At 45.5% G+C, this 13,446-nt stretch overlaps 1 protein-coding gene across 1 annotated transcript in view; it reads right to left on the reverse strand.

Moving 5' to 3' along the window:
* LOC138569360 (otoancorin-like) overlaps window positions 1-13,446 on the reverse strand; it is a 209,496-nt gene that overhangs the window by 176,107 nt on the left and 19,943 nt on the right. Inside the window, exon 2 of the mRNA XM_069647277.1 lies at window positions 903-984. Coding sequence (XP_069503378.1) covers window positions 903-966 — 64 coding nt within the window. The 5' untranslated portion in view covers window positions 967-984. The remainder of the gene's footprint in view (window positions 1-902; window positions 985-13,446) is intronic.

Consider the following 13,446-nt stretch of genomic DNA (forward strand, 5'->3'; position numbering starts at 1 on the left):
AGTCACAGGTTTTTCCAAACTGAAGTCTCCAACAGCACATCAAAGTTCTCTTGCGCTGTTCCCTATCAATCCTACTAGCCAACCCATCCCAACCCCCTTGAAAATACGACAGGGTGCCTCAAGACCATGCAAATGGCAGCGGTGTGCGGTACAAGTCACAATAATCTAAGATAACATAAACTGGAGATGCATATAACGACCCCTTTCATGAGAAAGTTGCAGGGGCGGTTAGGGCAGAGCAAAATGCCCCTCTCATTCTCCTCCTGCATCTTCACGCATTTCCTGGCCTTCAGTAACCATGGGGAGTTGGGTGCCTGAGGTGGAAATGCCTGAGGGCACAAGCAACCCAGTGTCAACCCATCCATGCATATGAAAGTGTCCCACTTGTGTCTGACAATCATACATGCATCGCCACCCAGTGAGTGGGGGGGACAGGTTTGTCTCTTCATCCCAGAGGTGCTGGGTAGGCTAGGCATTGGCTTTGTCAGAGACAGGGCCGCCAGGGTCCATTGGTGGCAAGGTACGTTTCACATGTCCATCCTTGTTTCGGGGTGGAAATATGAATAGTGATAGAGAAACGTATGCTTGTTATTTGGGGCGCAGCCGATTGGCATGCACTGCGCTCTGCCCTCACCTGCGCTGTGGCAAGGGAGAACATGTGCAGGGCAAACAGCTGTACAGACATGTGTATGTCTTCAAGAGACACAGATGCACTCCGCGATGTGGCTGCCCTTCCCCCGCAACACATCCCCATGCCATGGTCCTTTGAGTGTCATTACACCACCTACACAAAGCAATTTGAGCAGGTCATTTCACTTTTAAAGAATCAGGACGATATGCACAAATAAACCATAACATGAGATTACACTGGCATGCCTCTGCCTTCCCCAGAGAAATCTTACCTAAAAGGAGAAGCGTTCCCATTATCCGGGAAAAGGGCGCATTCGCCATACACCCTGGGCTCATCTCTTCTGGATTTTGATTCTAAAAAAGAAATATACTATAATTTAGAATTGCAACAGTAGTAAAATGAGAACGAATACCATACTCTTTAGTTCGTGCATCATTATAAATTTGACTGTAGCAATACACAAAAAATGAATGTTCTTGCTCATTAATGCTGTGTTCCATTCTTGTAATGTAAAGTCAAAGTTGGTTTGAGCTGTGTGCAGCCATTAGGGGCTTGCTTCAAAAATACCCTTAGTGAAATAAAACAACACAAGTTGTACTACATGGCATTACTGTATAAACCATGTTGGCTATTAAAGAATTATGATTATGCTGATGGGGGCAACACACATTCCTAGCCATGGTTGGGCTGGGGCATACAATTGTCTCAGGTACCAATGAAAAAGTGGCACACAGTTGCAAATGGCTATTCATTCCTTTTGTGACAGACTGTTTGAGTAGTACCCAAGGGGGAGTTTTTGATACAATGTGATGCAAATTGTGCATTTTAAAGAATATTTATTCAGTAACACTGGTCAAGAGACTACTAGCCGCAGGGTGAAGTAACTTATCAACTGGCCCATATGGTCCAAAAAAGTGACCCACTTTGACCCAAAAAACTGGCACACACCTTAACATTATGCGTTTTTGGTTCGGGCATTGCCCTGTTGCCCTATAGGCCAGTCCAAGCCTGTTTGTAGCCTTCAGCGTTTATGGTCGAGATTGTCTTCCATGAAGATTGCTGTGCCCCAACAAAAGGATTCTCCTAAAGTGTTCTGGGCATAGAATTTCGTCCTGAATTACATTAGACTTCTTTGTAAGCCCCGCCCACCCCTGCACTTAAGTAGTTAGCAGGAATTGCATTGAAAAAGTGCAAGGAATCCACTCCCACCTAGCCTGTTCCGTACAGCCAGTCCTCGCAGTAGGTTCAACAAGCGGAGAAGCCCTCAAACATTTCAAAAGTATTATTATTTGGGTCTAGGGCTGGTGACGACTAACTAACAACCCTTTATAAGATGGACGTCCTACGTAGTCTAGTCCAACATGGACACGAATCCCAGATATGAGTTTGATAAATGCCTAAATCAAACACTCGCTTTCAGAGTATGTAGTAATCCATGGAAGGAGCAGGGTATCATTTAAACTGTTGGTATCGCATAGCTTTCCGGAACAATGATACCTTTGGGTAGACACTTAGCAGCACATTACTTATGCATTAGCGCCCAAGGCCTTCAGCAAAGTCAGGAATAGTTGGTCAGAGAGGTCATGGAAATCTGGGGACACCTAATCCCTGGATTGCCCTAGGGTTCTAGAGCTTTTAGCACCCATTGGGGACAGGATACGCGGTCTGGATTGATGCCTTCAAACTCTAACACAAGTGCAGGAAAGGAAAAATGTAAACTGCCTGTAAGAGGGAGCGACATTGTCGGTGCAAGGCCTTGATCAAGGCTCTGCATATTTGGGCGACGCAGTGTAGTAGGTGATGGCGAAGAGCCATTTCTGGCATTGATGTTCACAACACCTACGGGAATGGGGGGAGTGGGCTGGGGAAGAGCTGAGACCCAGAGTGACCGGGAGAGTGGAGAAGGCCCTCGAGGCCATGCGTGTGGGGGCGGGGGGAGTTGGCTGGGGAAGAGCTGAGACCCAGAGTGGCCGGGAGAGTGGAGAAGGCCCTCGAGGCAATGCGTGTGGGGACTGGGAGGAGTGGGCTGGGGAAGAGCTGAGACCCAGAGTGGCCGGGAGAGTGGAGAAGGCCCTCGAGGCCATGCGTGTGGGGACCGGGAGGAGTGGGCTGGGGAAGAGCTGAGACCCAGAGTGGCCAGGAGAATGGAGAAGGCCCTCGAGGACCAGCAGGGAGACACAATGTCAGCGTGAGAAATGTCAAGGTGTGGTAAGTTTTGAGTCAGCAGGGTGCAGTAGCAGAGGACAGCTGCAGGTAACCGGGACATTTGGCTTGGCCCAGCCAGGCAGGAATGGAGAATTGCAAGCTGGGTATTCCTGTTTGGTATGTTCAGAACTCCTTGTTCCTATCTGGCTGTACTAAGTAGAAGGTTTTTATTATGCTGCCACAATCATATTTGCATACATTTAACAATTATTGTTAGGGATGTGGGGCTTTGGCTAGCCCTGAGGCTCCTGACTGACCTGGGTTGGGTTGAAATTGACTTTAAGTGGTAAGTGTGACCCTTGGGTTACTACTGGCGAGCCTGAAAAATGGTTGTATATTCCTTAAATTTTAGGAGCTATAAACTATGTTTTGGGTATAGAAGGTGCATGTGAATCTCCCAAAGGTGAAAGTAGGGAGACCTAGAGGTCCCCTCGTCCTGCTCTGAGGAAAGTCCTTGAAATCCAGACGTACAAATCAATGTTGGGTCTGCGAACAAGTATCTTGTTAACATCTGCAACATTCTTGTGGAGCTGAACATTGAAATCCTGTGTCTCATTATAACGTGTTTTCTAGTAACGCATGCGCTGCTGCCGCTCCCTTACTCTCTTTTGGCTTCAAATTGATGGTTAACAGCAGAACGTAAATTCAATAGCTGGCTCGACCTCAAACTGGACTCCATGAAGAGAAGAACCAGAGCGGAAGAGAGTCACTGGAACAAATCCAAATTTAGTAGTGACAAACTGGTCTATGTCACCAGAAACACTACCATGTCAGCACAGAGCGCAAGAAAAGACCTCCCTTCATAGCCGCATGGACTCAGCTACTGATAAATCAGCAGAGTTCTTCAGAATTAACAAAGAAATGAGTGCTCCGGTGACATGTGCTGCTTCCAAACCATGGCTGATAGTCTTTCTTCCTTTTTCATCAACAAGATCAAACAGATTCTTGCCACCACTGCTGCTCAGTCTAAAGAAGTAATCTCTCCTCTTCTGATGCTGCCCACAGCTTCTGCCACCGGTCCTATGTCATTTCATCGACAATCATTAGTTCAATGGGTTTTTTATGAATATTTATTCATGAAAAAAACTCATCAAAATGTCTTTTTTTGTATTTGTTTGGGAGGTTCCTCCCAAGCCCCCATCCCCCTGTTGTTTTTTCTATTCCCGACCCCCTACCGCTTAAATACACTCTCCCACCCCCTCCTCTATTTTTTGATTACTTTTTTCGTGAAAAAATATGCATTAAAAAAACATCGAAATAACGACTGTCGATGAAAGGACGTTGTACCCTGCCGCCTTCTTACCTACTTCAAGCCTGTTTCGTTGACTGACATCCTAAACTGTGTCAGGAAAACAGACGATTCTGTGCAGCACGTCATCCCCTGCCCTGCCAGGGTCATCAACGATAACATTATTATCTTGGTTCTCTGCAACAGATCCTTCATTGCTGTGTTTTCCCACATGAATTAAAAAAAGACCTGCATCCTGCCTCACTTCAGGATGTGTTATTTATTTATTTGTTTGTAACTCGGTCACGGCCCATAGGCATAGGGGCACACACCATAGTGTTGATCTTTGCAATAATGCAGCAAGTGTTTCCACATGTTTCCGTTTCTATGTGTACGTGCACGTGTTTAGTGCTGTAGACTAACTAAATCAGCATAGTTGACTTCATTTTCCGTAAGCTGTTTTGCTGGGTGTTATTGGCTGCGATACATGCATTATTTAATGGTTTTACCCACGTTCGATGTGATATTATTTGTTTATTCCTTATCATACATTTGGCAAATGCCATTTTAAGCTGGCCCTTTCTAAGCATATATGTATGTTGATTGTTGGACTATTCCAAATAGAAATATTGAAAGAACAGAAATTGGGACAGGCTCTCTCATCTGTGGCATGGTGTTGGGTCTCTCTGGGACTCACCTTAAATTGAGCACTGCCACCGCCTGCTGGGGTTCAGAAAGGGAATGGCGCTCTGAAATCAAAGTCAGGTACCAGGAGTCACCCTTGACACCGCTCCGTAGGACTGTGAGTTCTCTCGCCGCTGTCTGTCGACGCTCTGTCAGGCAAGGCCATTGGCAGCACTCTCTGTTTCTAAGTCACTTTCATACCCGGCCCATAGCTGGGTACCGAGGCTGCCTAGATACCGCAATAAACAGCCAACATACCAACTGAATGCAGAGCCGCATGTCGGCCGTGGGCCTTGCCTGCAGGGCTTTTGCTGTTTGCTAGGACATCCCTGTCATGTATTAACTTAAGGGCTGGCGCGCGCACAATGCACATCATGGCAACCAGGTCTCTAACAAGCCAATAATTGCTTCCTCTGAAGGTCGTGGATTTAACGTGGATTCTGACATGAAGGGCCTTTAGTTGGAGTGCAAATGGCGTCCCAACTCAGGCTGCCAGTCTGCGAAGTGCAAAGGACCTCGCAAAACGGCTGCAGCAAGTGCGAGCAGAAATAGCCCACTGGCACTTCCGTTGCCATAGGTAACCTGGCTCACAGAACCTAAGGGCCCACATGTATCCAGCTTTACACACAGGCAACCATTTCATCAAGCCCGTATTAGTTGCTCTTGCAAAATGGGCCTCTCACTTTCTAATCACTTCGGCAAAGTACAAACAATTTGCACTACACCATATGGAAGTTCATTTTACAGCGGATTAAAACAATTAAATTTGATATCTATGATTTGACATTTGAAGCACAAGTTGAACAGATTACGTTTTCTATCTTCTCCCCCACCTCAAGGGAAGCCACCAGAGCTTGTTTTTTCTAGCTGGCTCATTCAGTGAGCAGTATAGAATGAAGTCAGCCATCGCCCATCCAGGGTTTAAGTTTCCTTTGTCCTTTCGGTACTGAACTAGAAACAAAAAACCTAGAACGAACTAGAAAGGAAAGAGCTCTGATGGCCTGCCTTGAGGTGGGAGAGCAGAATAGGAACTTAATGGGTTTAACTTGTGCTTCCACAAGACACATACGCGTCTATTCTCAAAGAGTGGTGAACGGAAGGGTTGCCACGGTACCTTTCCTGCCATTTACGAAGCTTGGCTGTACTTAACAGGACTGAAAATAGGTGCAATCGGGATAACAAGATCTAAGAGTAAACCGAGAAATGGTTAAATGTAAAATCTGGGAATTGGATTGGATTTCAACACGTGACGAAGCAAACAAGTATAAGATGTTCAACCAACTTTCTGAGGAAACTAGAGCATTTAGTTCCGCTCAGAGATATTTGAGGAAGCAAGGGTCACACAGAAATGCAGCACAGGAAGGATGAAGGAAGCGGTATGGGAAGGAAGGCTGTAGGTAATGTCACCCTAGACCCAGTTGACGATGGCCGACTACAATCATCATCGACACAGGTGCACACCATAGACCCCAGGACAGTCTAATTCTACCATATGCTTTGCTCGCCCCGCCAGCCCCTGGAAACTGCTGCGCATTGAACTTGACAGGTTGGCCGCTTGTTGGGATACTCCACCAATGGCTTGCTTCATTCGTACCCCCCACTTTGGGGAATTGGCAAGTTGGAGAGTGTACCAGCAAAGTTGGAGAAATGTGGGACGGAATGACAGCAGACCTATATCTTTAGGGCATACAATGGCCCCAATTCAAAGTATTACGGTATCATCACTTATCACTTACACAAGTTCATCATACAACTTCAACAGTTGATGTCACTTAATAAACTTCACACATCTTAGGAATTGTAGATTTGGATAGTACACTGTCACGCCTCAAGGAACCTGGTGGCTTTGGAAGAAGTGGAAGCTGTGCCCGCCATAGCGGGTTCCATCACGTTTTTTGGGAAGCGCTGTGCAGGTCTAGCTGTCGTTGCGACGTTCCTGACACCGGTATTTAATCCTTTCACTTCCAGGGTCGGGTGCGTTGCAACGTACAGTGTTTCGTCCTGTTTTCCAGCGCTGCTGTTTTTTCGTGGAGTTTCCCTTTTTTCCACCGTTGACCTTTCGTTCCTTTTTCGCCCTTTTTTTTTCCTTTTCCTTGCTCTCCCTACCTTTAGTCAGTATCTCCTTCTTGACTACTCCTCCCTTGTCTGTCCCGTTCCCGTCTCTTATCCTTCCTCCCTCCCTCCCATCTCGTGCTTTTCTCTCTATACTTATTCTGTTGATTCTTGCTTCCTTCCTGAATTGTGCTTACCTCTCTTGGTCCTCTTCTTTTTGCCCTCCTCTGTTCCTATTCTGCTTATCTCTCCGTACTGACCATTGCCTGTCTTGTGGATTGCCTCGCCCAGCCCTCATCTGTTTATCCTGTATCGGAACTACTTCCTGTTGATATCCCGGTGTACCGACCATAGCCTGTCTTGTGGATTGCCTCGCCAAACCCTCTTCTGTCTATCTGTACTGGAACTTTTCTCATTATCTGGTCTCATACCCGATTCTCATTGGAACTTCTTCTATTTCTGGACTGTGTTCACCAGATTCCTCTCCCTCTGCTGCTGCCTCCGGGGTGTGTTTACTACTACCTCTCTGCGTTTTAAGATCCAAATCTTCCGGGGTTTTTTGTGCCACTGGCTTTTTCCCCATTGACCAGCGACCGAGGAGGGTTGCCACAGATCACCCAAAGGGTGTCACTGTGGTGTCCTACCTTGGTCGTCCCTATCTTCTAAAAAAAGGGGTGAAGACTCGAACAAAGGACAATCCAAAGCTGACTCAACGCCGGAGACTTCAAGGTGAGGCGGAAGGGGAGGAAAGGGAGTCTGGAGCATCTCAGGAGGAAGAGGAGATTACAGACCTTCCTGACATACACTATCAAAGTTGGATGCATGTGGAACGGAATGCCACAAGACTCAATTGAAATGTTACACAAAATCGTCACTCATAAACAACTTCATCAATGAATGAACTCCAGGGAATGGACTTCAAATGCCTTAGGAATTGCAGTTTGAACAGTATACCACTAAAGTGGGCAAAATGTGGAACGGAATGACACCAGTCCCATGTGTGTAGGATATACAATTACCCCAATTTAAAGCATTATAAATGAACAGAAAAACGTTACACCAAATGGTCACTTACACACAACGTCATCAGTGAATACACTTCAAATGCCTTAGGAATTACAGATTTGGATAGTGTACCATGAAAGTGTGTTAAATGCGAAACGGGATGATACCAGAACCATGTCTGTAAGACATACGATGACCCCAATTTCAAGTGTTACAAAATTGTTACAACAAAAGTTACATGAAATCCATTTACTCCACTCCACAACCTGGTAAGAATGTCCCTGAAACTCACACCATTGTAAGAAGCTCACTGCTTCCCATCAAATCTGATTTCTTTACCTATTGTACATTCTTTTGTGATCAAAGAAGCATTGTTCCTACTGTATATAATTACATAAATAAATAAATAAACAATGCATCGGACTCCATTTAGCACCTGCCAAAAGCAGGCAGCTTCCAAAGGCGCTATATTCACACACCAGGGTTTATCCAGGTGGCAAAAGGTTTATTTTTTTTTCCTCGTGAGATTAGTATAGCTTGTGCAGCCAATCTCCTGAAGAAAATAAAAGGAAAAAAGATGGCTGCCGCCATAGGGAAAAGGGATTAAATCCTTTTTCTTTTTCAATGGTGGTGGCCGGGAGACAGGAGGAGCGCCAGGACCGGAGCACAAACCTCTGGTCCAACAGTCCAGTGGGGAATAAGGGAGGGGGAGGGGAAAGGGCGTGGATTTGTTTTGGGGGGTGGGGAGGCAACAGGGAGAGGTTTGTGTAATCATTATGTGATCATTGTAATGATGATACTTGTAAAAATATGATGCACTGAGGACCTGGATTGCACCACAGAAAACGAAATAAATAATTACAAATACAATCATCAGATCCCTCACCCTGCAGCTAAAAACCAAACACTTCTGTGAATTTTAGGGAATCTACCTTTCCTGATAAAACCTGACCCAACGATGATGTAAGAATGCCTCTAAAATGCTGCAAGATTTCAAGAGAAGGCAGCCATGGACTCCATGTGGTGAATCACTGGTGATGCCATTTCAAATATATTAAATATGTAACCACTTCATGACCAATTCCTCATTGTTTTAACTTCTGCGAAAATCAGTTTCATTGTTGCCCAATTGAATACATCTAAGTCTATTGGTCAGTTCCCCTGTGAGGATCAGATCCTGAGAAAGCAAGTGGTGATCTCAGCGGTCTAGTGGATCTGACCACTGTACTGAGAAAATGAATTAAAGGCACGCGGCTGTACACCACAGAGAAGGCATACACATCGAGGTCTTCCCATGTGTGTACAATAGGCAATGCCAGAAAACGTGTAGTATCCACGTTGGGGAGGATGCTCTTTGCTGTCTTGCAAGTTTCTTTTGAAGGCAGTTAGTCACCAAGTGATGTTGAGGTATTAGCAACCGTTCTGGATTTCTCTTTGGATTCGCCGTCACAGCTGCGCATAGAGGATGCAAGATCTATGTGGGCGGTGCAAGGAGCAAACCTCATGAGGCAAAAGGGTAATGTCATTCACAGAGGACAAGTCAGAAAACATGCTTCCCTGCCATGGTCCCTGGACCAGGAGAAGACATTCCATGGCTGTCTTTTCTGAAGGAAGCCATTGCAAAGCGAGACATAGAAGAGGGATTTAGGCAATAGGGGAATGTGAGGCTTAGGAGTCCCACAAACAATGGGGGGTTAGCAGCATCAAACAGAGGACAATTAGGGGTCCCCGGAGTAAGTAGAGGAGGAGCCACACTTAAGTGCCAGGAAGCAATGTATGTGTGCACTGAGCACTCTACTAATAAATAAACATGACAGATGTGAGACTGGCGAAACTCGAGGGGTCGTTATAGGAACTGATAAATGAACTTGGGAGGATAGCTCAGCAGCAACGTGCTCACCTTGGAAGCAAGACGACACCGAGCAACACAGGTTCGATCCCCAAGTCCGTGCTTAGAAACCTCTGGGTATTAAGCGCGTTATAAATAACCGATCATAAACTCACACGTGACAAAGAATAGTAACTCTGTAGTGTTAAAGTAACTGTTTCTAAGTAATATATAATGCATCAGCGCAAAAAAGAGGTACTGCCTAGAAAGGTGCGTAAGCGTTTGGCTCCCAAGTGATCGCTCACAAGAGGTTGGACCCAATTGTGTTTCTTTAAGGGTGAAGATTAAAAAGGATTTAAGTCGAAGAGATCCTCTTACTACATCATGGTTAAATTGGAGGAGCTCTAAAAATGATTGATTGGCTAAAATGTAAGAGCCCATTTACTGAAAACAGCAGTGCCGACAACCTGTTCTTAGGAATTGTACCCATCCACAAGCAACTAAAATCAATTTTCAGCTTTCTGTGCCACCCCAGAGGTAAGATAGGTACCAGGCATATGAGCCTGGTACTGCTAGTAAGGGCAGGCTCACACTGAAATGCCAGCCCGTTCCCCACTGAGCAACAGCAGGCACAGACAGCTCTTTCTGCCCTGTCAGGGATCACCACTGAAGTGCCGCTGAGGTACAGGGGCTTTCTAGACGCATACATACAGCAGTCCGCTTCTGGAATACCCTTAGCAACTTAGGGTAAGACCCATTCCTATAGCTCATCCTTTTCACAGTGACAAAAGCACCACTCAGGGATCACAACTGTAAGGCATCAAAGACCCCACGCTGGGTAGCGAGCGTACCAGTGTACCTAGTGTGAATATGCTGCTCTCAGATCAGAAACCTGCACAATCATCAGAGGATCCACTCTGCGGAGAAGCCCCACAAGGGCATGGACTGTGGTGAGCGTTCCAACGAGGTGGCAGATATGAAGAGACATCAGAGGATACATTCTGGAGAGAAGCCGTACAAGTGCATGGACTATGGTAAGGACTTGAGTCCAGGGACACCTCTGACTACAAATCAGAGATAATACACTACAGAGTTACTCCGACTTTGGTTACAGCCAAACCAAGCCTTTATGAATTGATAACCGAAATGTTAGGATTGTAACCCTGGCCCTCGGCTTGAACATCTGCAAGGTGGGTGTAATTATATCTTTTGCATTGAAGTTCATCCCATGGGAGATGGAGTAGTAGTTGTACCCCCTGCCCAGATTGGCCTACGGATGGATGATATGTGTGGGGGCAATGTGTACAATCTTCTCGGTCATCGTCGCCCCCCCCGCCCCCTGTGATCAATGAAGTGATCCCAACTTCCAATCGTTTTTCACCTCTGCAAGTAGATACGACTGGGACGCAGACGCCACCTTCGACTGGCCAGTTAGATAGTAAAGATAGAGATGAGACAAAAGGGAAGCAGCTTCCATGTCAGTAGGAGCAAGTAAATAAGCAAGTGGATTATTGTAAAAGGATAGGAGATGGAAGTACTCATTGCCAGGACTGTCATTTCGTAAAACCGGAACTTGCCACTTTGAAAACAATAGTGATGGAACTTCGAGTAGAGGTGGGGGAATTGAGGCGGAAGTTATCTGGGAACAAAATAGCCCCCTCCACCTCCCCAGCCAATGTATGCAGTAACATCTCGGCTTTGATATAGACAGTCTGCCAAGCGATCTAAACTTGACGCTTAACACCACAGTACAGTACGCGGCTATCTCCCACACTGTACTCAAGGCTCTTAGGTTATGGGACAAAAGGCAAAACTGAACGCATACTTTATTAGCTCTCCTTTTCTGTTAGTCCTGTGTCTACTTCATTTATAGCACCGCTTCAGCAGCTGAAGCCTCCGGTCCTAAATCACAAAGTCTGCAGGATAATAAAATGGCGCCGTGAGCACCTGAAGACTGAAAGAAAATGATGCTCGATTGGATTTGGAGCTGGGCATTATCCTGTCTTGTTCTGACCCAGGAATCCCATTTAGAAATTCAGAGTTCATGGATTTAGTAAACACTTTGCATGCGCTGTACTAAACCGTGGCGTAATCTGGTATTCCTAGTTTGCCGCCACGTCCAGTAAAATGCTTCAACTTCTCTTCTGGTCAGAGAAATGTGGGAGGCAACAAAGAAAAGGATTGTGTGGCAAGCAATATCCAGCCAACTGTATTGTGGAAAAGGGGCACATTGTGCCATTGGCTGAGATAAGGAATGATAATGACAAGTGATAAAATATACACAGATTGGGGATGGCATTGCAGGCAGATGTGAAAATCCAAATCGTGTAGATATGAAATAAGAACATATAGGGTCTTCTCTAAAACTAATTTAAAAAAAAACAATTGGACAAATGAAACCACGTGGCTTGTGAGAAGAAATCAGACTTCCTGGCCCGCGGCCCTAGAGACCCACCTGAGGAACTAGCTGATGCGGAACACTGCTGTAATATCTCACGGCACCACCTGGAAGAGGGTTGATGCCAGCTCCTATATCCAGAGCCTGGTAGTTCCTTTCATCACCCAGAATGATGTCCAAACGGTCTGTGTCGAAACAAGCAGCAGTGTCCCAACTGTGTCCAGCTTGTGGTTAGTTTGCGAGCATGTGTGCCTCTCCCCAATGGGTTATGCAAGTTTATTTATTAAGTGACTCAGTGGACTAAATTGTTGCTTTCCATCAGCTAGCGTGCCAGGAGGGTGGGGATCGGACATCAAAATGTTGCTTGATCTATCGCAGGCAATATCTGCCTGGGAGATAGCATTCTCTGAACAAAATGGAGGGGGCCTTTTGGATATTCACGCCAGGTGCCAGGTAGAGCGCCCCAGTCACTACATCAAGAGCTGAGGAAGGATTGGAACCCTCTTTGGACAACCAGTTCATGTAATAAACTGCCGTCTCAAGATGCCAAATCCCAATCTTGAAACTCTCGATAAATTCTGCATGACAGAAAATGGGACCTTTTTCTCTGAGATGTCTATACTAGCGCACGAGACACTTGCGGGCTCCGCAGAGGAAAGGAAGCTTGGGTAATGTTCAGACTGTTCTCACTGGCTTGTGCAAACAGGAGCTTCTGTAAGAAAGTATTGCTCATGGACATTTCAAATGAAGGGTCTAAAACCAGATAGGCCAATACCGTTGAGTAAGACCTTCATTGCAAATTGCAAGAATATTTATATCACTGTTTGAAAAGACAAGGTGTCTTGAAATGATCCCTTCTCCTGCTGCAGGATAAGAGGGATATGACCTAAACTCAGATTTGCTCAGATTAACAAGAGAGTTGCGAAGAACATCCTGTGTCTTAAACAATTATTTTTTTTTATTTTTTTTTCTAATTTTATTGGTTTGTTCAACCTTTAAAAAACAAGAAACAATACAAAGAGTAAGGAGTTACCCCTTTCCTTTCCCTCCCTCCCTCCTCAAAGCTTTAGCCAGTCCATTTTGTCTCATACAGTTCAGTCAGTCGTGCCCTTTGTTTACCAGGCCTTTCGATTTTTCTTTAGCCACTTAGGTTCGATCCTGTTCTTCCAACTGAGTTTTTATCACTTGAAGGACATTTATCAGGGCAAATAAGACTGCTCTATTAGATCCTTCAAAAAGTGCTTTCCACCACTCTTCAGAGCTCCTTCTTCAATGGCTGTTAAACAATGCTTCAAAGAAAGATGATGTGGAGTGTGGGGCTGTGGAGCGGTGCGTGTGGGAAAAATAAGGTTTCAGAAATATCCACAAAAGTTGCAGTGCTTCTTTGCTGCATAAGACAAGATACGGTCACTATT

Source organism: Ambystoma mexicanum, chromosome 2q (assembly GCF_040938575.1).
Source record: "Ambystoma mexicanum isolate Mex_15411 chromosome 2q, UKY_AmexF1_1, whole genome shotgun sequence".
Lineage (NCBI taxonomy): Eukaryota > Metazoa > Chordata > Amphibia > Caudata > Ambystomatidae > Ambystoma > Ambystoma mexicanum.